General features: G+C 44.3%; 1 protein-coding gene across 1 annotated transcript; it reads right to left on the bottom strand.

Annotated features, from left to right (window-relative positions):
- On the bottom strand, positions 1-25,952 carry LOC311148032 (periplakin-like). Its single transcript, XM_084184922.1, has 22 exons — positions 25,705-25,952; positions 17,125-17,224; positions 16,637-16,791; positions 15,547-15,667; positions 15,317-15,442; positions 14,216-14,257; positions 13,630-13,791; positions 13,208-13,315; positions 12,828-12,923; positions 11,655-11,777; positions 10,557-10,703; positions 9,441-9,592; positions 9,167-9,270; positions 6,711-6,868; positions 6,295-6,473; positions 5,965-6,103; positions 5,524-5,717; positions 4,532-4,682; positions 4,106-4,189; positions 3,841-3,957; positions 3,370-3,462; positions 1-3,232 (listed from the first exon to the last, which is right to left on the bottom strand). The coding sequence occupies exons 1-22, from the start codon at positions 25,755-25,757 to the stop codon at positions 566-568; spliced, it is 5,271 nt and encodes a 1,756-aa protein (XP_084041048.1). The 5' UTR covers positions 25,758-25,952; the 3' UTR covers positions 1-565.

The raw sequence follows: 25,952 nt of genomic DNA, 5'->3' as shown, positions 1-25,952 counted from the left end.
TTCAACATTTTACTGTTTTATTTCTTATGTAAGACATGTAAAACAGGACAACTGAGAGACAGTTTTACAGTAGCATACCACAGACCGACATTAACAATATCCATTCATATCCTTGTGTATGTAATTCAATCCCACATCAAAAACAAAATAAAGATATTTAAAGTATTACCTCTAACCCTGTACCCAGTGTAAATAGTTTAACAAGTTTACTCCAGGGACAGACAGAAAATCAGTCTACAACCATTTAAATGTATGTTGGCTACAAATACAGCCACCACGTTAACCCTCATTTAAAACCAGAACACCAGTTTTTGCATTTATAGTGTATTATGAATTTGAAAATAAATATAATAACAGTGCAATGTAGAGTTTAGAGAGAGAGAGGAGGAAGATATAAACTAACATATTGTTTAATGTTAGATCAAGAACGTTGGAATTAAAACATTTTGGAAAAATTAAATGTAGTGAAATCCAAAACCAAGAAATGGCACACATTTTCAATCTCATGGTAGTCGGATAGAAAAATAGACAGTTAAAAAAGTAGTTTTCTTCAGATGTTTTTCTTTCACTTGGTCTTTCCCGACACCATGACCCCGAACTCCTGTATGGTGATCTCTTTGTTATGGTACTGCTGCAGCTGGCGGTTGGTGATATTCCCAGCCCTCAGGGCGTCTTCAATGGAGAACTTTTTCCCAGACTTCCTGTCGTGGAGAACAGAGGACTCCCCCTTGGGGCCCTTGACGCTGATCTCCTCCCAGTCGCACTCCTGGCTCTGGAGGTTCACAAACATCTTCCAGTCAATCAGTCCCAGCTTGTAGGCCTCCTCCGGCCGCATCTCCTTGCCCGAGTCGGGGTCGATGACCACGATGGATCTCCTCAGGTGACTCTCCCTCTGCTCCCTCTTGATCTGGATCGCCGCCAGGCCCTTCTGCAGCTTCTCGATCTCCTCATCCTTCTGCCTGGTGATGGCCCTCAGTTCGGCCAGCTCCCCCTGCAGCGAGTCCAGCCTCAGCTCCAGGTTCTTCCCGTTCTCCATGGGGGCCGAGTTGGAGATGCTCCGGGTCTCCGTGGAGGTGATCTGGATCTCGGACTGCAGCCTGCGGATGTCGTTCTGTAGCCTCTGGTTCTCCTGCTGGAGGCGGCTGCTCTCGTCGCGGATGTAGTCCAGCTCCTTGGACGACTTGGTGTTGGTGAACTCCATGTCGGACAGGCGGGACTTGAGGCTGCCCAGCTCCTGGTCCAGCTCCAGCCTCCTCCTCTTCTCCTGGTCCAGCGTCCTTGTCATCTTCTCGATCTCCATCTCGGCCTCAGGGTCCTTCTCCACCTGGATGGTCTCGGTGCGCACCACCTTCTCCTTCACCTCAATCCTCTCCAGGGTGACCTGCTGCTGGAGCAGGACATTCAGCTCCTTCTCCAGCAGGGTACGCTTGTGTCTCTCCTCCTCCACCTGCAGCTTGAGGATAGAGTGCTCTTTCTCTTGCTGGGGGTCCTGCTGGAGAACCACCATCTGTTTCACTGTGACTCTCTCCCTGTTCTCCTTGTCCATGACCTCCATCTCATTCAGCCTGACCCTCAGCCTCTGGATCTCCAGCTCTGCATCGCGCCTGGCCCGACGTTCTCGCTCCAGCTCCTCCAGCTGTGCGTCCAGGTCGGCCTTCTGCCTCTGAAGTTGGTAGAGCTCCACTTTCAGGGTCTCCCTCTGCTTCTGTTCATTGTTGATGCTCTGCGTGAAGGTGTTGCACTCTGACCTCAGTAATGGGTCCTCCTCCATCTTAACCACCTCCTGCTGGACCAACTTCTCCCTGACCTGGGACAGGTCGATCTTCCTTAGCCGGATCTTCTCCTCATTAGCTGATCGCTCCCTCTCCAGGTCCAGGCGTTTCTTCTGCTCGTCCGCCAGCTTCCTCTTCAGGATCTCAATCTCCTCCTTGGTCTTGGGGTTTTCTTTGTACTCCAGCACCTCGTTAACCACCTCTTTAATTTGCACCTGGGGCTTGGTGTCCTTCCACCGCTGAATCTCGTCCCTCAGCTGCCTGATCTCCATCTCTGACTTCTCCGTCTGGTGCGTCTTGTCCACAATCTCATTGCGGAGCTTCTCCAGCTCCCTCTCGGTCTGCGGGTCCGTCTTGTACTTGATGACTTCCTTGATGATCTCCTTGACCTCGATCTGCGGACCTCTGTTTCTCAGCATCTTCAGCTCGTCCTGGTGGGACTTCAGCTGCTGGTCGGTGTCTCTGTACCTCCTCTGGTGCTCTACCAGTTCCATGCGCAGGTTGGCCACTTCAGCCTCAGCCTTGGGGTCTGGCCTGACGATCTCCCTCACCTTCTCCTGAACTATGACCCTTGACTTTTCCTCCTCTAGGCTGGAGATCTTCCTCTGGAGGTCGGCGCGCTCCCTTTGGGAAGACCGGTGCTTGGCCTTCTCATCCTCGTGCTGCCTCCTGAGGTTCTCTACCTCCCTCTCGAAGGCGATATCCTTCTCCACCTTCAGCACCTCCTTGATGGAGATCTTCTCCTCGGCCATGGACTTCTCCTTCTCCAGCCTGCGGAGCTTGTCCTGGAGGAAGCGCAGCTCGTCCTCCAGTTGCTTCCTGTTCTCCTGCTCCTTCTGCTTCCTGTCCAGGAGGATGCGGTACTCGCTCTCCAGCTGCGGGTCGTTCTGCACTTTAATCACCTCCTCCTCTGTGATCACCTCCTGCTCCTTGGACTTCTGCTGCGCCAGGAGCGTCACCTGCTTCGTGATCTGGACCACCTCATTGTCCTTGATGGTCTTCTTCCTCCTCAGCTCCTCCAGCTCCTCCCTGAGCCTCCTCACCTCTTCCTCCTGGCCGCGGTCCCTCTCGATACGCAGCACCTCCTTCACGGTGTACTGCTGTGCTCCTTCTTTGATCTCTGTTTCGATGCCGCGCAGCTTCAGCCTCAGTGCCTCCAGCTCGTTGTCCATGGCCCGGGTGGCCCGGGTTTCGTCCGACAGCTTCTGACGGACATTGTGGACCTCGTCGACCAGAGTAGGATCCGGAACCTTCTTGATGATCTCCTTCTTGACGACGGTGTCCTCCGGCTTCTGGCCCTCCAACATGTAGATGTCTGTCTGGATTTTCTCTAGATCCTTCTCCAGCTGCTCCCTCCTCTGGATCTCGTCCTTCAGTTGACTCTCGATCCTCCAGGCTTCTTCTCCGGGAGCGGCAGATTTGACTTGCTGGACATTGTTGCAGACGATCACGTCTGATTGCTGAGAGAGGGAGAAGAGGCTGGGGTTATTTTTTAGAAGTAATGGCTATGATGTTTATTTAGAATTATGTGACATTTCAATTAATTTTCGATCTTTATAAAGATGTGCAACATTGATTGTTGAACATTCAGGAGCACCTGATTCATAAGGCCTTGGGCAAACTGCAGATTCGCCAGCCTTTGCTTGTTAACTGCATTCACTTCGGTGAATTTCGCTTCAATGGCAGATTCCTGTAAACAAGGAAATTATGAAATGCATGAAACCAGGGGCATTTCCAGAATGTTAATTGGAAGATATCGTTCAAAAGTCTTCCTGAAAATGTATCAAAATGTATACATTTACATTTACATCATTTAGCAGACACTCTTATCCAGAGCGACTTACAAATTGGATCACATTACAACATGTAATATGCATTAAGGTTATAGTCAAGGGCTGTCTCTCAAATGGCACCCTATTCCATATCTAGTGCACTACTTTTGACCAGGACCCATGCACCCTATTCCCTATCTAGTGCACTACTTTTGACCAGGGCCTTATGACCAGAGTCCAAAAAGTAGTGCACTAAATAGTGAAACGGGTGCCATTTGGGCCGCAGTCTTCCTTACCTCTTCCTTGACCCTGAGTGCAGGGGACTCCAGTCTGCTTCTCTTGTAGGTCTGAGGGACCAGCCCGTCTTCAAGGTCCAGAATAGACTTGAACATTTCAGTATCATTCTCATATTCCTGCAAACACAGACAAATTAGTAAAATCAATTATAATTGAGAGGAAGAAAGAGAGAGAGATGAGAGAAATAGTTACTTCAAATTGTAAACATTTCTCCTCGCAGTAGTTAATCAGAATGGATGTGTCTATCAGTGTTCATTCCCCTACCTTGACGGCTTGCTGGTAAAGTTGGGCATTTTTTGATACGTTGTTCAAGTCAGACTCCTTCTTTTTAATGTCGGAGAGCAGGTTCTGTGAAAACAACAACACGGCAATCAACATTTTAGACCGAGAAACATAACAGGACCATTAGAGGTAGAGGACTAGAGTCTAATTCTTTGGATCAAAAGAGTACTATTTACATTACAACTAGAAAACTGACTGGAACCTCTCAGCTGAAAATGTTTTTAGTCCAGGACAGGGTTGCAAAATTCGGAACACCTGACTATCCTCAACCGCGCCGGGGTGACGTTTCCCCTAGGTACAGATCTAAAATCACCTTCCCCTCCCCAATCCTAACATTAACCATTAGTGGGAAAATCAGAAATCAGCGTCTAGGGGTAACTTCACCCTATTCCATCCTCAACCACTTACCTTCTGGTTTACCAGCTTGGTTTCCACCTGACTGAGGTTGTCCTTCTCAGTTGGCTCATAGTTTGGCACGCGGGACAGCCAGCTGTTCAGGTTGTCGTAATCACTGCGGTAGTTGTTGTACGACATCTTAGCCCTCTGCAGGCTCTGAGTTCTGTAACATACCCACAACACAACGTGAATGTAACATACCACAACGTGAATATAACATTCCACAACACAATGTCAAGTGACGTCTATTATAGTAAAACCACAATACAGGACCGGCTATGATGAGTCTTGTTCTTGGCTTCAACCTTCTTTTTTTACCAGTAGTAAAGGGCGATGAACGCTCAATCAGTCCAATCAGTCCTCTCACCTCACAAATATAATGTGTGGATGAGCTGTGCTCTTAAAAGAGTCAAAGGTCACATTCCGATTCTCTACCCTTCTCCCGAAGTGTGCACTTGTACACTTCCCCTTATGGATTTAAAATTAAATTGACTGGTGTAAGAAATATGTTGGAAATGGAAACTCCCTCCAGTCATACTTGCACCAATCCAATGATTTTGAGTTCTAGAGAAGGGTAGAAAATCGGAACGCAGCCACAGTGTTCAACAGCACCTTAGAGACTGCTGCCCTATGTATGGTACATAATCATTGAAGACTCGTCACTTTAATAATGTTTACATACTGTTTTACACACTTCATATCTATTTACTGTATTCTAGTCAAGGCCTACTGCTGTACACGCCTTTTCTATCCATATACTGTCCATAATGTCTATACACACCATCATATACATATATATTTATATTCCGGAGTCTGACATTGCTCATTCTAATATTTCTATATTCCTTTCATTTGTATTTTTTTGATTTGCATTGTTATTAGTGTACTGTTGGCGCTAGGAACACAAGCATTTCACTACACCCACGATAACATCTGCTAAATATGTGTACGCAACTAATAGAATTAGATTTGAATTGATTTGAAAGTTATGTCAGTCCCTTTACCTGGTGTCGATCTGCCTGTTGAGGTTGTCGTAGCGTTTGTTCAGCTTCTGAACCTCGCCCTCCTGCCTCTCGATGTCAGGGCAGTGCTCCTGCAGCTTGGTTGCCATGGTGTCACAGCTGCCTTTGGCCGCACGCAGGTTAGCCTCCGTCTCCGTCACCGCGGACCTCTTGGTCTTCAGCTCTGATGCAATATCCTGTCAGGAGAGGAAGTGAGGTTGAATTGTGTGTATGGAGAAATTCTGCCCCAACTAGGATAAACTTGAGATATGGTATGTAGCTCAGATCTTCCAGTTCATCATGCATTTTTACTCTATGTCATTAGCAAATTTGCTTCGGTCTTTGTATCTGAACTGTAAAAATACAATACATTTCCTTTGTGGAGAGGATCTAAATATGAATCCTGATTAGAATAAACAAGAGATAGAAGGACAGCCATCTTACAGCCAGTTGGCGCTGTGTCATCTCCAGAGATGAGATGTCTGCTGGGGCGACTTCCTCCCTGGCCAGCTTGTTCTCATAGCTGGACAATAAAGTTTTCCCGTTTTGAAGGGAGTTCTCCAGGCGGTTGGAATTCTGAAGCCTGTAAACAAACACATGATATGATTCCATTCTATTTGATTCATGTGACACTTAAATGAGTTTAAATATTGTGTAATAGTAGCCTACAGGTTTGTCATCTTAGTAAAACAGGAAAACTCTCTTATACAAAGTATAAAGTAACAAGGAGGACCTTTTCTCTAACTACTATAAGTCAAGTAAAAAGCTACTTACTTGTCCTCTGAGCACTTGAGCAGCAGGTTGATCTTGTCATATTTATTGTTGGCCTCGTTCACCTTGCCGTTCAGCTGAGGGGCGCTGGCACATTTAGGGTTAGAGGTCAGGAACTTCTCAGCCTCCCTCACCTTGGACGACTTCTCCGGCTCGATCTTACGAACCACGGCCGCAATGTCCTGGTGGAAGAAAATGGGATAAGTATAACACAGTGTAGACTTCCTGGAACTACTAATAGTACTTCCTGCATTAAACCTGTCAAACTTTCTTTGGTAGGATTAAATGGTTTTGAAAACTTTATCGAAAGGATTCTAGTCTAAATAGTGCCAGAGGCAGACAGGAGAAGAGGAGAGTAAGAAAAGCATCTCTACCTCTGTACACCCTCTGTGCAGAGAAAGAGAAAAACGCTGAACTACCTTCATGTCCTGCAGGCGGTCAGCGCTGTCCTGCAGTGGCCTGGTGTGCTCCAGCGGGGGGCGTACTCGAGCGTAGATGGCCTTCTCCTGTTTGTCCAGATCACTGGTCACCTTGTCCAGACCGGCCATCAGCTGGCGACACTGCTGCTCATCCTTGTCTACAATATTAAATCACAATCAATCAATCAATCAATCAATCAATAAATCACACACCAAAATAACACACACAACAATCATATACAACCAGTCACAACAATCACAACATCACATACACAATCAATCACACACACCAAAATAACATACACAAAATCAGATATGTGGTCCTCTGTAGCTCAATTGGTAGAGCATGGCGCTTGTAACGCCAGGGTAGTGGGTTCGATCCCCGGGACCACCCATACGTAAAAATGTATGCACACATGACTGTAAGTCGCTTTGGATAAAAGCGTCTGCTAAATGGCATATTATTATTATTATTATATTATATTATTATTATATGACTACACACACACACACAACAATCCTATAGAACCAGACACTCAACATAACATCACATTCACAATCAGACAATCACAACGGCCTACAAAATCATTCCATTTAATTTTATTTTTTTAAGCTGTAGTTGTAGTGATTAACTCCAGTAGTAATATGACAAACCATGAAATAACAAGACATACCAACCAATCAATCACATTTATTTATAAAGCCCTTTTTACACCAGCAGATGTCACAAAGTGCTTATACAGAAACCCAGCCTAAAACCCCAAACAGCAAGTAATGCAGATGTAGAAGCACGGTGGCTAGGAAAAACTCCCTAGAAAGGTAGGAACCTAGGAAGAAACCTAGAGAGGAACCAGGCTCTGAGGGGGTGACCAGTCCTCTTCTGGCTGTGCCGGGTGGAGATTATAAGAGTACAAGGCCATTAAGGCCAGATCGTTCTTGAAGATGTTGAGACGTTCATAGATGACCAGCAGGGTGAAATAATAATCACAGTGGTTATAGATCAGGGTCTGCAGTAGCTCATATCCCACCTACGAGTAGCATGCAATGTAATTCTAAAAGTACTTAAGTAAAAATACTTTCAAGTACTACTTAAGTAGTTTTTTTTGGTATCTGTACTTTACAATTATTTATTTTTTTGGACAACTTTTACTTTTACTTCACTACATTCCTAAAGAAAATAATGTACTTTTTACTCCATACATTTTCCCTGACACCCAAAAGTACTAGTTACATTTTGAATGCATAGCAGGACAGGAAAATGGTCAAATTCATGCACTTATCAAGAGAACATTTACAGCCTCTGATCTGGCGAACTCACTAAACACAAATACTTTGTTTGTCAATTATGTCTGAGTGTTGGAGTATGTCCTCTGGCTATACGTAAAAAAAGAAAGAAAGAAAATGGTGCCGTCTGGTTTGCTTAATATAAGGAATTTGAAATGATTTATACTTTTACTTTTGATACTTAAGTGCATTTTATCAATTCGATTTACTTTTGATACTTAAGTATATTTAATATCTTTACTTTTACTCAAGTATGACAATTGGGTACTTTTTCCACCACTGTTCATTGGTTCCATCGCAAACTGTCAGAAACATAAAGCTCCAGGCTACCATCCAATCAAAGCCGCATTGACATTATCCCACCCCTGGTTAGCCACTACTGGCTTCAAAATCCAAACGTAACACAATATCTGTCAACACATTTCCAGCAATATTGCCCCCGTCTGTCTGGAGTGAGTGTTTGTTTATCAATCCATGTAGCCAGTTAGCGATGCTAATGATGACCTTGTGGGTAGACAGAAAGACTTTCCCCAAAAACCTTCTCAATTAAATATTAACCGCAAAGTAGGCTTAGCTGACAGAACTATATCATGATTATTTGTATGAATTGGGTGGCCATTGTTTTACAAACTCTGCCATGACATGTGCTGCAGTAGGCTTAACAGAAGCATCGCTAGGTTGACACATTCCTCTCTCGCTAGATGCACAATTAAAGGGGAAATACACTCAAAAATCTAAATTTGTACAAAACGGAGGCAAAACCAGGACAAATAAAAAACAGAGAAAACAGAATTCGGGAAAATACAAAAGGGGATTTTATGGGGCTGTCATGCTGAATACGGTTTATTAACCATTATTTTACCAGGTATATTGACATCTCTTGTACACCAAGGACCCGGGGACGAGTTGCAGGGTCGAGGAGAAGAGAAGAATGTGACTATTTAAAAGCTATAAAAAGAAAAATCAGTAGCTCGCAACGTTTCAATTTTTAAAAAGTATCTCTCATGCTAGAAAAGGCTGGAGACCCCTGTTACAGAGGGTGCAACAGGAGTAAATGTCAGTTGGCCGAGCATTCAGAGGTCGAGACAGGGACATACCATGACATAACATGACATGACATGACATGACATACCATGACATGACATGCCATAACATGACATAACAGTACCTACCAGAGCCAGCGGTGCAGTCTTTCTTCAGTTCCTCCAGGCGTTTGACCAGGGTGGTCTTACTGCCAGACACCTTCATCTTAATACCCTTCTGCTGGGTGGCCAGACTGGAAACACAAGACACTGTTACACAGTGTACAAGTATACTGTCTTGGGAAACAACACAATCTCAGGCACATAGCAGGTAGACACTTGCACCCCCCCACCCCGTCACACACACACCACACTCATACACACACCCCTCTCCACCCGGCCCCCATAACACACACACACTCACTTGTTGGAGATGGAGACAGACTCTGGGTCTGTGGGGGGGATCATGAAGCAGGCCCCTGGAGCGGTCAGTTTACGCCCGGCCGCGTCCTTCACCTCCCACTTGGGCCCCTTGTTACTCAGGAGGGTGTACCTCTCTCCACGCAGGATCTGACCCTGGGATGGACAACCACAACATTACACAGAGTTTAAAGCACTGATCTGACCCTGGGATGGACAACCACAACATTACACAGAGTTTAAATCACTGGTCTGACCCTGGGATGGACAACCACAACATTACACAGAGTTTCACTGACTGATCTGGTATGGAAGAACCAGAACAGAACATAGAGTTTCAATAACTGAACTGCTATGGGACAACCAGAACACAGCATAGAGGTTGACTCACTAAATCAGCATGGGACAACTAGAACACAACAGTGTTTCACTCACTGAACCACTTTGGATAAGGCCCTTAGCTTTTCCTGACCAGGGAAACACTAAGCCCTAGTTAGTAAACTAGAGTTCACAGTTTTTACCGGTCAGGTCACAAAAACAAATCTAAACACAACACCACGTTTCCCCTCACTGTCTGATCCGGTTCCTAAATCTTAAGAGCTCTCTCGACTGCGGCACACACACACACACACACACACCACACACACCACACACACCACACACACCACACACACCTCGCTCTCCAGCTCACAAAATCCACTCCTAAAACCCCCTCAGCCTGCGGCTGATCCCCTGAAGGCTTAAATAAGATGCAGAGCACAGGCCTGGCCTCTTAGAGGATTTAAATACACAAAACCACATTTAGGGGACTGGAATTAAAGGAGCGAGAGTGAAGGAGGTAAAGAGGAGAGAAAAGATGTGGTGCAGTCAGACAGCCTTAGTCATGATAACAGAAAAACACACCACACATAGGGATTAGAGAATGACTGGAGACAGAAAAGGAGAGTGAGAAAGGGAGGGAGTGGAGGAGATGGAGAGGAAGGAGAGAAGGGAAGAAGGAGAGAGGGGAAAGAGACAAAATCGTAGAATGATTGACACAAAGAAGCGTGTGTGTGGAGGAGGATAGTTGGCAAGGTATCAGTCTGAATCTAGAGTAGGGTGGTGGTATATCCAGGTTTACCTCGTCAGTGTCGAACTCACACAGCGCCTCGACGGGGAGCAGCTTCTGAGGGGTGTTCCTACGGAACTGGAGAGGGAGAACCTGTAGGCTGCGCTTCTCCAGAGCCATCACACGCTCATCAAAGTGGTCCATGGCCTTCGCCTGGTCCTGCACACACACACAAACACACACAAACACACACAAACACACACAAACACACACAAACACACACAAACACACACAAACACAGTTAGGGTTTTTTCAAGAGCATTTTGGATTTATAGTTCTAAGACTAAGGCTAATACATTTGTAAAAATCAAGATTTTCTTGATTGAGATTGTAAACTAGCCTGGTAAGCAGACAGACCTGTACGCCAGAAATAATTGTCTCTGCTTTATCCAACTGCTTTGTCGTTGTTTGGCTGAAGCAGAAACAGATCTGTCCCCCATACATGTAGTAAACTACAGTAGCGTAAAGCCCACTCTTAGTAAACTACAGTAGTGTAAAGCCCACTCTTAGTAAACTACAGTAGTGTAAAGCCCACTCTTAGTAAACTACAGTAGTGTAAAGCCCACTCTTAGTACACTACAGTAAAGCCCACTCTTAGTAAACTACAGTAGTGTAAAGCCCACTCTTAGTACACTACAGTAAAGCCCACTCTTAGTAAACTACAGTAGTGTAAAGCCCACTCTTAGTACACTACAGTAAAGCCCACTCTTAGTACACTACAGTAGTGTAAAGCCCACTCTTAGTAAACTCCAGTAAAGCCCACTCTTAGTAAACTACAGTAGTGTAAAGCCCACTCTCAGTAAACTACAGTAGTGTAAAGCCCACTCTTAGTAAACTACAGTAGTGTAAAGCCCACTCTCAGTAAACTACAGTAGTGTAAAGGCCACTCTTAGTAAACTACAGTAGTGTAAAGCCCACTCTCAGTAAACTACAATAGTGTAAAGCCCACTCTCAGTAAACTACAGTAATGTAAAGCCCACTCTTAGTAAACTACAGTAGTGTAAAGCCCACTCTTAGTAAACTACAGTAGTGTAAAGCCCATTCTCAGTAAACTAAAGTAGTTAGAAAGCCTACTCATAGCAAAACATTGTAGTTATAAAGTCCACTCACGTCCAGGTCTCTGATGAGGCTCTCCATCTGGTACATGTCCTTGAACTCTGGTTTGTACTTCTGGTTGACCTCTGTTTCCAGTCTCTTCAGAAGATCCTGGGTGTCCCTGGCCTCTTTGTGGAACTGGAGAGAAAATAGACGCAGTCAGGAAAAACACTGATGTAACAAATGACTGAAAGCTGCTCAGAGTTGATTTACACTAAGGTAAACTGGCTGGCAGTCGGTCTCTGCCTTAACCAACTTTGTTCACATGCCATGACATGCCAAGTCTGTAACTCGCAAGCTGTTGCTTTGTACACAGGCCTATCAAAATCCAATGACCCTGTTCAAACATTCAGGATTTCTTAAACTGATGCTTTCTGAATACTTGTTGCTCTGAATCACCTGGTGGTAGTGGTCCATGTGTTTCAGGTGGTATGAGGGTTAAAGTTAGGGTTAGGTTGGGTTATAGGGTTACAGTATGCTAATCACCTTGTGGTACTCGTCCATGTGTTTCAGGTGGTATGAGGGTTAAAGTTAGGGTTAGTTTGGGTTGTGTTATAGTGTTACAGTATGCTAATCACCTTGTGGTAGTGGTCCATGTGTTTCAGGTGGTATGAGGGTTAAAGTTAGGGTTAGGTTGGGTTGTGTTATAGTGTTACAGTATGCTAATCACCTTGTGGTAGTGGTCCATGTGTTTCAGGTGGTATGAGGGTTAAAGTTAGGGTTAGGTTGGGTTGTGTTACAGTATGCTAATCACCTTGTGGTACTCGTCCATGTGTTTCAGGTGGTATGAGGGTTAAGGTTATGTTGGGTTGGGTTGGGTTACAGTATGCTAATACCTTGTGGTACTCGTCCATGTGTTTCAGGTGGTATGAGGGTTAAAGTTAGGGTTAGGTTGGGTTGTGTTACAGTATGCTAATCACCTTGTGGTACTCATCCATGTGTTTCAGGTGGTATTAGGGTTAACGTTAGGGTTAGGTTGGGTTGTGTTATAGTGTTACAGTATGCTAATCACCTTTTGGTACTCGTCCATGTGCTTTAGGTGGTATGAGGGTTAAAGTTAGGGTTAGGTTGGGTTGTGTTATAGTGTTACAGTATGCTAATCACCTTGTGGTACTCGTCCATGTGTTTCAGGTGGTATGAGGGTTAAAGTTAGGGTTAGGTTGGGTTGTGTTACAGTATGCTAATCACCTTGTGGTACTCGTCCATGTGTTTCAGGTGGTTCTCTTCACAGATGAGCAGGTTCAGGTACTCCTTCCAGTCAGCATGCACTGCCTCCATGTGAGCCTGAGAGGTAGAGTAGAGGTCTGTTACATTAGTCTGTTTGCTGTTTAATCCATATTCATTTTGCTGATTTTAATCTCAGTAGGGTCGAATCCTAACTTCAACAAAAATGTCTAGTTTTACCTTAGTCTCCCATTGACATCAATGCATGACTTAGGCAAACAAAAGACTAAAGTGGAAGTTAGGATTTTCCCCAATAGTAGAATGACAGGGGATAAGTGAAGTGTATCTCCATAACATTCATCCCAGGATGGTAAGTAGAGATGTGTGTGTGTGTGTGTGTGTACCTCAATGACATTCTTGCCAGGATGGTTGGTAGAGATTAGTTTATCTCCATCATCATTCAGCTGCGTGACAGTGGCCTCCTTGGACTCGAGACACTTACTTATGAAGTTCTGGTGGGAGATTTAAAGAGATACAAGTCCCTCTTTACGTTCCAACACATGTAACATGTAGGATCAGGTGTCAAAGAACATGTAGGATCAGGTGTCACATAACATGTAGGATCAGGTGTCACATAACATGTAGGATCAGGTGTCAAATAACATGTAGGATCAGGTGTCAAATAACATGTAGGATCAGGTGTCAAATAACATGTAGGATCAGGTGTCAAATAACATGTAGGATCAGGTGTCAAATAACACCCTGAATGTATTACTCTGTCAGTGCAGGTGAAGGACAGTGTGTGTGTTTGTGTGTCCCTCTCTACCTCATACTGTCTCTGACGAGCAGGGAAGTCCAGGTTGGTGTCACTCCAGTCATAGTTGATCCTCTCCCCTGCCTGCTGGTCCATCCAGTACAGCTCATTGGTGCAGCGCTGCATGTAGTCACGCAGGCTCAGCAGGTGGCGCTGTCGAGCACTGGAACTGGCCTGGGGAGGGACAGGATAGATAGTTACTATAGAGACCTACACACTGGAACTGGCCTGGGGAGGGATAGATAGTTACTATAGAGACCTACACACTGGAACTGGCCTGGGGAGGGACAGGATAGATAGTTACTAGAGAGAGAATATTCTGGGTTAGGGGAAGCAGAGGGGGAAAGGGTGATGGTGAATGAAACACACATTCATCACTACTGACCATCCTGGGATGAATGTTATGGAGTTACACACACACTCTGGCCAAAGGAAGGGAAGGAGGGGGGGGGAGCCAGGGTGTAGGTGGATAAAACATCAACACTTTGTACACACAGACACTGTTGTAGACATACTGAACGCACATAGAAGTACTGTACATGCATATACACTCCTCAAGCTCTCCCTGAGTCCATGCTTCAGATAAAGTCAATCTTACCAGGAGCTTGTTGTAATTCAGCTGGAGGCCACTGGCATTGTCCTAGAGAGAGAGAGAGAGAGAGAGAGAGAGACAGAGACAGAGAGAAACAGAGAGAGACAGAGAGAGACAGAGAGAGAGAGAGAGAGAGAGACAGAGAGAGACAGAGAGAGACAGAGAGAGACAGAGAGAGACAGAGAGAGACAGAGAGAGACAGAGAGAGACAGAGAGAGACAGAGAGAGAGAGAGACAGAGAGACAGAGAGACAGAGAGACAGAGAGACAGAGAGAGAGAGAGAGAGAGAGAGAGAGAGAGAGAGAGAGAGAGAGAGAGAGAGAGAGAGAGTGTAATGTTTACTGTTATTTTTTAAATTGTTTATTTCACTTTTGTTTATTATCTGTTTCACTTGCTTTGACAATGTTAACATATGTTTCCCATGCCAATAAAGCCCCTTAAATTGAGAGAACTAGAGAGAGAATATTACTGCATGGAACTTTCCGTGTGCACTCCCTCCTTTCAGGCATATTAAATGAAACTGAGCTTGACTGGGGAAACAAAAATCCTCACTAACATACGTCATGTCTATGCGACATTATGCGCATTGAATGACTGGAAATGGTGTGGAGAAGTCAGAAATTATTCTAGATTTGTGTCTTTACACTTCTGTAACACTGTATGTATATACGCGGGTATTTTAGCGAAACCTCAAACGTAAAAACAGTCTTAGTTTTTTTCAAATGCAACAGTTTCTAACTGAAGTGGGCCAGAGTTGACCTGAGTGGCTGTTAGTCCTACCTTGTTGTCGCTGTCTGAGACGCCTGGTTATTTTAACTACGTTATTGAAAGTCCCTCTGGATAAGAGACTCGACTAAATAACGACATTTTAATGTGATGCATGAAGGTTTGCTTTGTGAGGAATGGGTCATTGTTGACAATAATTTAGTACAATTTATGCCTGTTTTTTAAAATCATGAATGTAACTTTTTGAGCGGTTGTTGTCGTCGTTGTCAGATATGTGTACTACAAATAAAGCAATGATTATCTTACTGGATAATAGACTACTAAATGAGTGAATATAAATCCAATGTATCAGTTAGTTTCTAAGCTGGTTGTTAGTCCTACCTTGTTGTCGCTGGCTGAGATGTGAGGGGCCAGGGCCTCCACCTCACTGTGAAAGATGTTGTGTTCCTCCACCTCATTCTCTATGGTCGGCAGGTCCTGACCAAAACCTTTGTTCTTCAGGTTGACCTGGTCGGAAGAAAGATATTAAGTTTGTGTTATTGTCTGCGTAAAAGTGTGTGTGAACTGTGTGTACACATATCCAAGCCCGTGTGTGTACGTGTTCCCCTCACCTGTTTCTCGTCTATGATCTTGCCCCAGTTGACGCTCGGCAGGCCCTCAGAGCGGGTCAGGTGGTAGATGCGGTCATGGTCCTCTCTCAGCTTACTCAGTCTCTCTCTCAGCTGCTTCATACTGGAGGAGAGAACACAGGGTTAGAACACAGGGTTAGAACACAGGGTTAGAACACAGGGTTAGAACACAGGGTTAGTTAGAACTCAACAGTGGAGTGAGTGAGTGAGTGGAGATCAGGGTTGAGTTACAATATCTAGTGTATTAGCTTATTAAGACTTACTCCTGCTCTATCATCTCAGCCTGGCGGTGCTGCAGGTACATATCTACTATATAATATAACTCCTGCTCTATCATCTCAGCCTGGCGGTGCTGCAGGTACATATCTACTATATAATATAACTCCTGCTCTATCATCTCAGCCTGGCGGTGCTGCAGGTACATATCTACTATATAATATAACTCCTGCTCTATCATCTCAGCCTGGCGGTGCTGCAGGTACAGTAGGTATATATCTACTATATAATATAACTCCTGCTCTATCATCTCAGCCTGGCGGTGCTGCAGGTACATATCTACTATATAATATAACTCCTGCTCTATCATCTCAGCCTGGTGGTGCTGCAGGTACAGTAGGTATATATCTACTATATAATATAACTCCTGCTCTATCATCTCAGCCTGGCGGTGCTGCAGGTACATATCTACTATATAATATAACTCCTGCTCTATCATCTCAGCCTGACGGTGCTGCAGGTACAGTAGGTATACATCTACTACATAATATAACTCCTGCTCTATCATCTAAGCCTGGTGGTGCTGCAGGTACATATCTACTATATAATATAACTCACTCCTGCTCGATCACCTCAGCCTGGCGGTGCTGCAGGTACAGTAGGTATATATCTACTATATAATATAACTCCTGCTCTATCATCTCAGCCTGGCGGTGCTGCAGGTACAGTAGGTATATCTGGTGTAGTGTATATCTACAATATAACTCACTCCTGCTCGATCATCTCAGACTGGCGGTGCTGCAGGTACAGTAGGTATATCTAGTATAGTGTATATCTGCTATATAATATAACTCACTCCTGCTCGATCATCTCAGCCTGGGGGTGCTGCAGGCGTTTTGCGTCGACAGCATCCTCATCCAGGCCTTGCAGCAGCTCCAGAGAGTTCAGGATGCGCTTGTTGGTGTCGTCCTGGTACAGAGGCTGCTTGCCCTCGTTGATCTTACTCACATCCTGATACAACACAGAGCAGTCAAACGTTATCATATGATGTTGTCAAAGACATCGAGAGCCAGACAGAGCCAATTAGGAGGACGCAAACAGTCTGCCAGACTCATCAATATGATGTTGTTGTTGCATTATAAAGGTATGACCCTATCAGAAGGTTCTGTGATGTTCTATGATGTTCCATGAGGTTCTACGTAGTTCTGAGGTTCTATGTGGTTCTATGAGGTTCTACAATGTTATATGATGATTTTTGAGATTCTATCCAGTTCTGTGTGGTTTTATGATGTTCTAAGTGGTTCTATGAGGTTCTGTGTGATGCGGTTCTTTGCGGTTCTGTACCTTGTTGAGGTTCTGCTCCGTCTCATAGATGAGCTTCTCCACCTTGTCAGCATTCTTCTGCAGCTTCTCAATCAGAGCAGACAGCTCAGAGGAGGGCGCCCTGGAATGAGGAGGTGACAGTTAAATTTTTGTAATTTAACTTATACAGAGCAACTTACAGTCAGTGCATTCAACCAAAGTAGGTCAAATCATTGCAAGTAAAACATTCTTCAAAACAGTCTTCAAGCCCAGGGATGGGCAACTCCAGTCCATGGGGCCTGATCGGTGTCACACTTTCTCCCCCAGCCCCAGCTAACACACCTGACTCCAATAATAAACTAATCATGATCTTCAGTTTAGAACACAATTAGTTGAATCAGCTGTGTTTGCTAGGGATGATGGGAAGACACCAGCTAGTTACATCTACAGACCATCTGAGGAGAACAGACACCAGCTAGTTACATCTACAGACCATCTGAGGGGAACAGACACCAGCTAGTTACATCTACAGACCATCTGAGGGGAACAGACACCAGCTAGTTACATCTACAGACCATCTGAGGGGAACAGACACCAGCTAGTTACATCTACAGACCATCTGAGGGGAACAGACACCAGCTAGTTACATATACAGACCATCTGAGGGGAACAGACACCAGCTAGTTACATCTACAGACCATCTGAGGGGAACAGACACCAGCTAGTTACATCTACAGACCATCTGAGGGGAACAGACACCAGCTAGTTACATCTACAGACCATCTGTGTGTAGTATAGTAAGACCACCATTAGGTTAAAGGGATAGTTCACAGTTGGGTAAACAGTTGGATGAACTATCCCTTTAAAAGGAAAAGACTGCAGTTACTGTAGTCTTTTCACTTCACCGTCTGCCTGCCGTGTCTGCTAACCCTGAATGAACCTGAAAGCTCCCTGCTTCATATCTCCCATGGTTCAGATAACATGGGCTGCATCTCAATAGTCTAGTAGCGTCCTCTCCTCATCTCAATAGTCTATAGTGACTTCCTCTCCTCATCTTCTCTCCTTTGTCTACACTAATGTGAGAGCACTCGACAGGCGCATGAGTATTCCACAAAGGAATCCACCACATTTCTTCCTTTCTGTGATCTGATCTCACCGAGTCAGATCAGTACAGATGAAGGGAAGGAGAGGAGAGGAAGTCACGTTAGAGACTATTGAGATCTACCTCATGGTAAGAGAAATGTTGCCGACAGTAGAGGCCTTGTTATCAGGCACATCATCAGACCAGACCAGGACCACCATTGTCTCTCTCTGACATACTGTTTGCATAGTGCTGTGGAAAACATTTACATTAAAACACATCTTTGTTCACACTCAAAGACTAATTAATGAACTAAAACACATTGCCTCTGCAATATTTCATATAACCTAAAAGTACTGCAGTGGAGGCAACAAGAGACTACAGTATATAGCTTGGGCACTAAGTACATTACTATTTTTCACTCATCAATACTACCATATTTTCCATGCCAAACAACAACAACAAGATTGCTAAAGCAGAGACAGACTGATACCCTGGCTAATATTAGTACTGTTTCCTATTTCAGTACGTGTCTCCAGTCTGTTTACCTGTGAGTTTAAAAATGGAACACCTGCTGATCTTCCAGACAATCACACTAACCACTGAGCTTTGTTCAGAACACCATGCAGAGAGGAGATATTCCAGAACACCCAACATTACTTCTGCTGCACTCAACTAGAACAAACCCATCTGATCATACTGTACATGCAAATAACCTACTATAAATCAACTTTGCTTTTCATACAATACTTCACACACACACACACACACACAAACGCATCAACTCTTTATTGAAGAGAAGACATGATGAAACATAATTGGACTCAACACCATCCATTATTCTTGTCATTGGAAGCGGTCTAGTTTGTGACTCACTCCTCTCTCACGGGAGCCTGCTATCATGGATAGAGGAGTTGGTGAAGTGCCATCAACCAGTAAAACACAATTCGGATGGCACTTAAATACCACTCTCCTAGGTCATCATTGCACAGTGCTTGGCTTGGCTACGATGCCCTCCTGAGGGCAGAACTAGTTCTAGAGTATTTCATAATCTGTCATCTCAAGGAGGGTGTTTCGTCTTCTTCTCCAACAGAACTGGTCCAACAGGTTCCATTCTCCTTTATGTAACAGAGCATGATACTTTAATAACCTGCTGTATGAAGTGATGAAGCTATGAGTACATTGAAGAGTAACACACAGAAAAAAGTTTGATATTAGAACACCTGTTGGCTATACATATCTATCTGTAGTACTGTCTATTTCTACATGCCGAAGCTGGGTATTGGACTGGGGTTCTCATCAAGTCTATACAATGGTGAGATCTTATTTCAGACAGGTTGATTTATCACATACCAGACTTGGGTTCAAATACTTTTCAAAATATTCCAAAACACTTTCAGCGTTTGCTTTAGCCTGATGAACAGGGTGTGGTCTTTTGTGACGGTTTCATATTCTATTGGTTCCAGGCTAGCTCAATCAAGCCCAGATAGAGGATTTGAAAGGATTTCAACCCATGTCTGGTATGTGATAAATAAGCTTGTCTGAATAAGATATCACTGTTGTATGGACTTGAGCAGAAATCCAGTACCCAGCTTCAGGCACATAGAAATAGACAGTACTAGAAAGTAATAGATATGATATACATAGCGTTAGTAGACAGGTGTTCTAATATGAGAAATGTACAACTGTTTGATGTAATCATATTTGCAGGTTTCCATGCCCCGGCTTGACACTTGAATGAAGTAATACATTATAGTCCTTGCCAAATCTATTCAAAAGTCAGTGTGATTGCATTGCACACTGTGCAAAGAGTCTGGGTGTTTTGAACCACTCACAAACTGCTGGATTCTTGTGAAACTGGCATTGGCTCCAACTGGGGAAAAATGACTTGATGTCCACTGGCTCCACCTGGGGAAAAATGACATGATGTCCACTGGCTCCACCTGGGGCTAAATGACATGATGTCCACTGGCTCCACCTGGGGCTAAATGACATGATGTCCACTGGCTCCACCTGGGGCTAAATTACATGATGTCCACTGGCTCCACCTGGGGCTAAATGACATGATGTCCACTGGCTCCACCTGGGGCTAAATGACATGATGTCCACTGGCTCCACCTGGGGCTAAATGACATGATGTCCACTGGCTCCACCTGGGGCTAAATGACATGATGTCCACTGGCTCCACCTGGGGCTAAATGACATGATGTTCACTGGCTCCACCTGGGGCTAAATGACATGATGTTCACTGGCTCCACCTGGGGCTAAATGACATGATGTTCACTGGCTCCACCTGGGGCTAAATGACATGATGTCCACTGGCTCCACCTGGGGCTAAATGACATGATGTCCACTGGCTCCACCTGGGGCTAAATGACATGATGTCCACTGGCTCCACCTGGGTCTAAGGTTATTATTAGTCAGTCATTTCGCTCCCCTCTCTCTCTCTCCAACTCACTGATGAGGATGTGGTTGGCTCTCTTTTCTTGATATATGCTGATGAATAGACTCCTTACTGTCCTGTCCTGTCCTGTCCTGTGTGTGTGTGTGTGCGTCTCACAACATACATTCTCCCTACAACTACTACTGCATGAAAAGCTATCATGTGAGATGCATAAGCGGAGTAGTGGAAATTCAAATGGTTCTCTTTTGATTCACAGTTCAGCTCTCACTGCAGGACTTAATGTGAGCCCCAAACGGTTCTCTTTTGATTCACAGTCACACTCTCACTGCAGGACTTAATGTGAGCCCCAAACGGTTCTCTTTTGATTCACAGTCACATTCTCACTGCAGGACTTAATGTGAGCCCCAAACGGTTCTCTTTTGATTCACAGTCACACTCTCACTGCAGGACTTAATGTGAGCCCCAAATGGCACTCTATTCCCTATATAGTGTACTACTATAGTGCACTACGTTTGATCAAGGCCCATAGGGCTTTATTGCCTGAGTGGATACTTTTTTACACACACACACACACTTCAGAATAGAAGGCCACCACGGTATCTGATAAAAGACCCACATTTCGTCAGGGTCAGAAGACGAAAACATCTCATCGCCATTTTTGTAATTTTTCAAATCATTTTTTCAAACCATTTAAAAAGTCTCACGTCTCTCAACCTAAATGACAGTTGTTCCAAACACCATTCCACCTAAGGCCTAAATCAGTGTTTCCCAAACTCGGTCCTCTACACTACACAGCTGATTTAAATGATCAAAGCTTGATGATGAGTTGATGATTTGAAAATCAGCTGTGTAGTGTGCTCGGGTAAAACCTAAACGTGCACCACTTGGGGTCCCGAGGACAGAGCGGGGAAACCCTGGCCTAAAGGAAAGAGCACGCATATAGACTGTCCTGAAAAGTACATTTGTAGAAGTTAGTACATTTTGTAGGAGTTCTTATGACACTGTCATAGCAATAAGACGGCTGGGTTGCCTAGCGGTTAAGAGCATTGGGCCAGTAACCGAAAGGTCGCTGGTTCGAATCCCCGAGCTGACTATGTCGACGTGCCCTTGAACAAGGCACTCAACCCTAATTGCTCCTGTAAGTCACTCTGAATAACTAAAATGTAAATAATATGCAAATTAGTCCTATGTTCATATGTATCTGTCATGAGACGTGAAGTTTGCATTCATCATATTACCATATGGTGTGATAACTTCCGGCATATGAACCTTAGTTTACGGTATTACAATCCCACTAACAAACATGTTGAGTATGCATACAGTACATCATATGTTTGGATGGCCTGGGGAGGTGGACCTCTGGTCTGCAGTTTGTATTAGAAGGATGCTAACAAACATTGTTCCAATATGTTCTGTTTTCAACCACACTTCCTCATCTATTCTCTCTCTCTCTCTCTCTCTGTTGTTTAATTCTGAAACTGGCAGCTAAACATCTCTCTGAATAAGGAGTAAAGTAATTCCAAGGAGAGGGAGAGAGGGACAAATTGAAACCAGAAGGTAACTATGAGTCATTGAGAGTATGGAGGGAGGGCTGAGATCCAGATGAACTTCCCAGCAACCAATGCCCAGATCAGATTAACCCTTCCTAGACTCCAACTCCTTCAAAGATGAACTTCCCAGCAACCAAGGCCAAGATCAGATCCATTAGGGTCCCTAGATCCTTCAGTATTAACTCATAGATCTGTGAAGGGGTAGGAGCTAAGGGAAGGTACTAGGAACCTAAATGGAACTGGGCTCATGTGTCCATTGTGAGCCATCTGTCAAGGGTGTGTTCATAAAGGTGAAACGTTCACAACGTTACAGAATACAGCTAGATCCACACTACATAGATAATCACTGTTCACTAGCCTCCAGCTGATAGGAGAAACATGTCTGCTCTAGTACTTCACACTTCTATCTGCAAAGCTCTGATGAGTTTCAACAAGAGGAGTTAACCCCAAATACTTTGCTTTGGAACTCACTGGTGTCATGCTACTATGTGATTGGGCCATACAGGTGTCACGCTTGTTTGTGATTGGAAAATGCCCGTTTTAGATCGACCAAAACATAATAACAAAATAACAAGCACACCTGGCTGCAACAGACCTCTATTAGATGTACTGTATGAGACAATCTTCTGTTCTAACCCTGGCAGACAGACAGACAGTAGGCCTAATCATCACCTGCAGGGCTGTAGACTGTGTGTGTGTCTGTGTGTGTGTGTGTGTGTGTGTCTGTGTGTGTGTGTGAATCCCTTTAGCCCAGCAGCCTGCTCCTCTCTGTTCTAGCTGTTGTGACAGGTACCTGTTCTGTTCCTCTGAAGCTCTCCTTCCCCAACAACTACCTGGGATTAACACACACTAAGATATTCACCTGCACCAACCAGAAACACACCAACCAGAACCACACCAACCAGAACCACACCTGCACCAACCAGAACCACACCTGCACCAACCAGAACCACACCAACCAGAACCACACCTGCACCAACCAGAACAAACCAAAACCTATAAAAGCAACGCAACAGTACACAATGGTGAGGGTGGGGCTGCTGTCGCATCGCTAAGATTCCATTGTACCTCCCATCTCTCTACCAGCGTCGGGTAAAAGCGGAAGAGATGCTGAGTTATAACTTGTTACATAAGACAGAACATACGGTCGTCACATGACGCTGATAGTATTCTACCATTTCTACCATAGTATTTCTACCATAGTATTTCTACCATAGTATTTCTACCATAGTATTTCTACCACAGCATTTCTACCACAGCATTTCTACCACAGCATTTCTACCATAGTATCTCTACCATAGTATTTCTACCGTAGGGGAGTGATGTAGACTTGCTGCACCTCTATTCAATCAATAACTCTTATCTTACTCCCACCTAGGCTGAGTCATTCTCCTATTCCATTCTGACTCCAATCAAGACTTATTGAATCACCAATAACTCTGACTGACTCCCACTAACAATAAATAATGCATGAGTAATAAGTCATTATTTCAAAGGGTATTGAAACCCAGAAGTAGCTTAGCGGGTAAGAGCGTTGTGCCAGTAACCGAAAGGTCGTTGGTTCTAATCCCTGAGCCGACTAGGTGAAAAATCAGTCGATGTGCCCTTAAGCAAGGCGCTTAACCCTAATTGCTCCTGTAAGTCGCTCTGGATAAGAGTGTCTGCTAAATGACAAAAAAAAAAAACACCACTGCCCCCAGAAGTTGTGATGTGTTGACCAACATCAAACCACTGATGCAGTCTAGAGGGTCCGCACTCAAAAAAGAGAGTTGCTTAGGCTGAGACAGTTGGTGACCCACAGCTAATAAATCACTCTTAACATCCAACATAAATCATCCCTCAATGCAGCATGGGACACATAAATAGGGTTGCAAAATTCGGGTAAGTAATAAATTCCCTGGTTTTCCAGAAATCCTGGTTGGAGGACTCCGGATTTCCTCCTGATTCCGGAAACCCTCCAACCGGTATTTTGGGAAAACCATGGAACGCACACAGCACACAGTGGTTTTCATTATTCCAACATGGTGTCTGACTCATATGTTGAAACATAAAAGCTCCATCCACTAACTAGAAACAGTTTTAAAGCTAGCTATGCCTTTCCTTCGATATGTGACAAGATACATTCCCTTCCTTCCTGATGTCAGAGATGAGCCGTCCATTAAGGCTTTGTCCCCAATGGCACCCTATTCCCAAAAGGGCTCTGGTCAAAAGTAGTGCACTAATTAGGGAATAGGGTGCCATTTGGGATGCACACTGTCCCAGAGCCATACATTTACATAGATAACCATTGGAAACAGATTAGCTAGCTAACCTCTCATGTTCCAAGGCGAAGGAGTGTTGTTATTACTAGGTGGCCCTGACTCTACCCCCCCCCCCCCCCCCCATCCTAATCCCCTCATCCCCCTCTCCCTCCTCCCCTCATCCCCCTCTCCCTCCTCATCCCCCTCTCCCTCCTCATCCCCCTCTCCCTCCCCTCCCCCTCTCCTACTCTCACTTGATGAGTGACAACCTGCATGCTCTGTGCTCTCTCTGTTCAGAGACACTGGCGATGTCCCAAATGGAAACCTATTCCCTATATAGGGCACTACTTTTGACCAGGGCCCATAGGGGTGTAGTGTGCCATTTGGGATGCATTCACACTTACCGCACCAGAGAAGATCCCATAGCAATATCCTGAACTGATAGTGAAAAGTGACAGCTGAAAATTGAGATATTGTGGATAAGGATTTTGGGATTTTTGGGGGGCAGCTTGTCACCAATCACATACACTATTTACAGGTAGGAGTGCATGGTTAAACACCTCACTATATTATTATATAAGAAGAGATGTATATTGTTCATAAGAACAAAGACATATGATTGGTCCTCTGTAGCTCAGCTGGTAGAGCATGGCGCTTGTAACGCCAAGGTAGTGGGTTCGATCCCCGGGACCACCCATACACAAAAATGTATGCACGCATGACTGTAAGTCGCTTTGGATAAAAGCGTCTGCTAAATGGCATATTATTATTATATTATATTATTGGATTCAATGAAAAATATTTTTGCAGATACAGTAGCCTAATATTTTACTATATTTTGGCAAAGTTGAGGTCAATACTTTCTTGAAGTGAAAAGTAGTTTAACAGGGCTGGGTTGAAGTCCATCAACATCTCTTCTCCCACTCTACCCCGAAAGCAAAAGTTATCAAACCAGTTACTGCCGTTAGCATGCAGCCACACCCTCGAGTCAAGTTAAAAGGACATTCAATACATAAGCTAAGGCTAAACAAACAATATAATTAAAAGCAATTTTCCAGAGTTGTATAAACTTTGGAATATGACTTAACCCGCATGCAACGTGGCTTAATTTATTCTATGACATAGCGCTACAATGTCCCAGGATCGTCGTCAAGTTATAATATACGCGTTATCATAAACGATCATAAATAGAAAATAGAATAGAGTGTCATTTATCAACTTGTCAAACTTCCAACTTGACTTTATCTTTCCTAATGCGACATTAAAATAAACTTGCACAGTGATTAAAGTTTCAAATCGCTATCTATAACCACCAAGATAACTTTCAACATAGAAACAACTACTCACTTTTTCGTTGGCGTGATGGTCACGCTATTCTTCGAAGGTTTTTTCTTGAACATTTTGACAGCGGGACGACTCGGATTCTTCTCCCGTAAAACACCTGTCTCTTCTTCTTCTGCTTCTCTCTGTGAATATATCCCGTAGCGAGAGGCAAGGCTTCTTTCTGAGTTCTCTGGTACGTTCTCTCTCCTCCTCAGACAGGTAGGTATGTTCCAGTACGCTCCACACACAAATGGAAATGTCAAATAATGAGA

Source organism: Coregonus lavaretus (genome assembly GCF_964263955.1).
Source record: "Coregonus lavaretus genome assembly, chromosome: 2".
Classification (NCBI taxonomy): Eukaryota; Metazoa; Chordata; class Actinopteri; order Salmoniformes; family Salmonidae; genus Coregonus; species Coregonus lavaretus.
The sequence above is the reverse complement of the archived record's forward strand: the minus strand, read 5'-3'. Positions and strand labels throughout refer to the sequence as shown.

What these genes read in the sequence shown, in the direction of transcription:
- LOC311148032 (XM_084184922.1), bottom strand. Translation starts at nt 25,757, where the DNA reads ATGTTCAAGAAAAAACCTTCGAAGAATAGCGTGACCATCACGCCAACG. An exon ending in ACCATCACGCCAACGAAAAA is followed by an intron (nt 17,225 to 25,704) that starts GTGAGTAGTTGT and finishes TCCTCATTCCAG; the next exon opens with GGCGCCCTCCTCTGAGCTGT. An exon ending in CTCGTCAGAGACAGTATGAG is followed by an intron (nt 13,316 to 13,629) that starts GTAGAGAGGGAC and finishes ATCTCCCACCAG; the next exon opens with AACTTCATAAGTAAGTGTCT.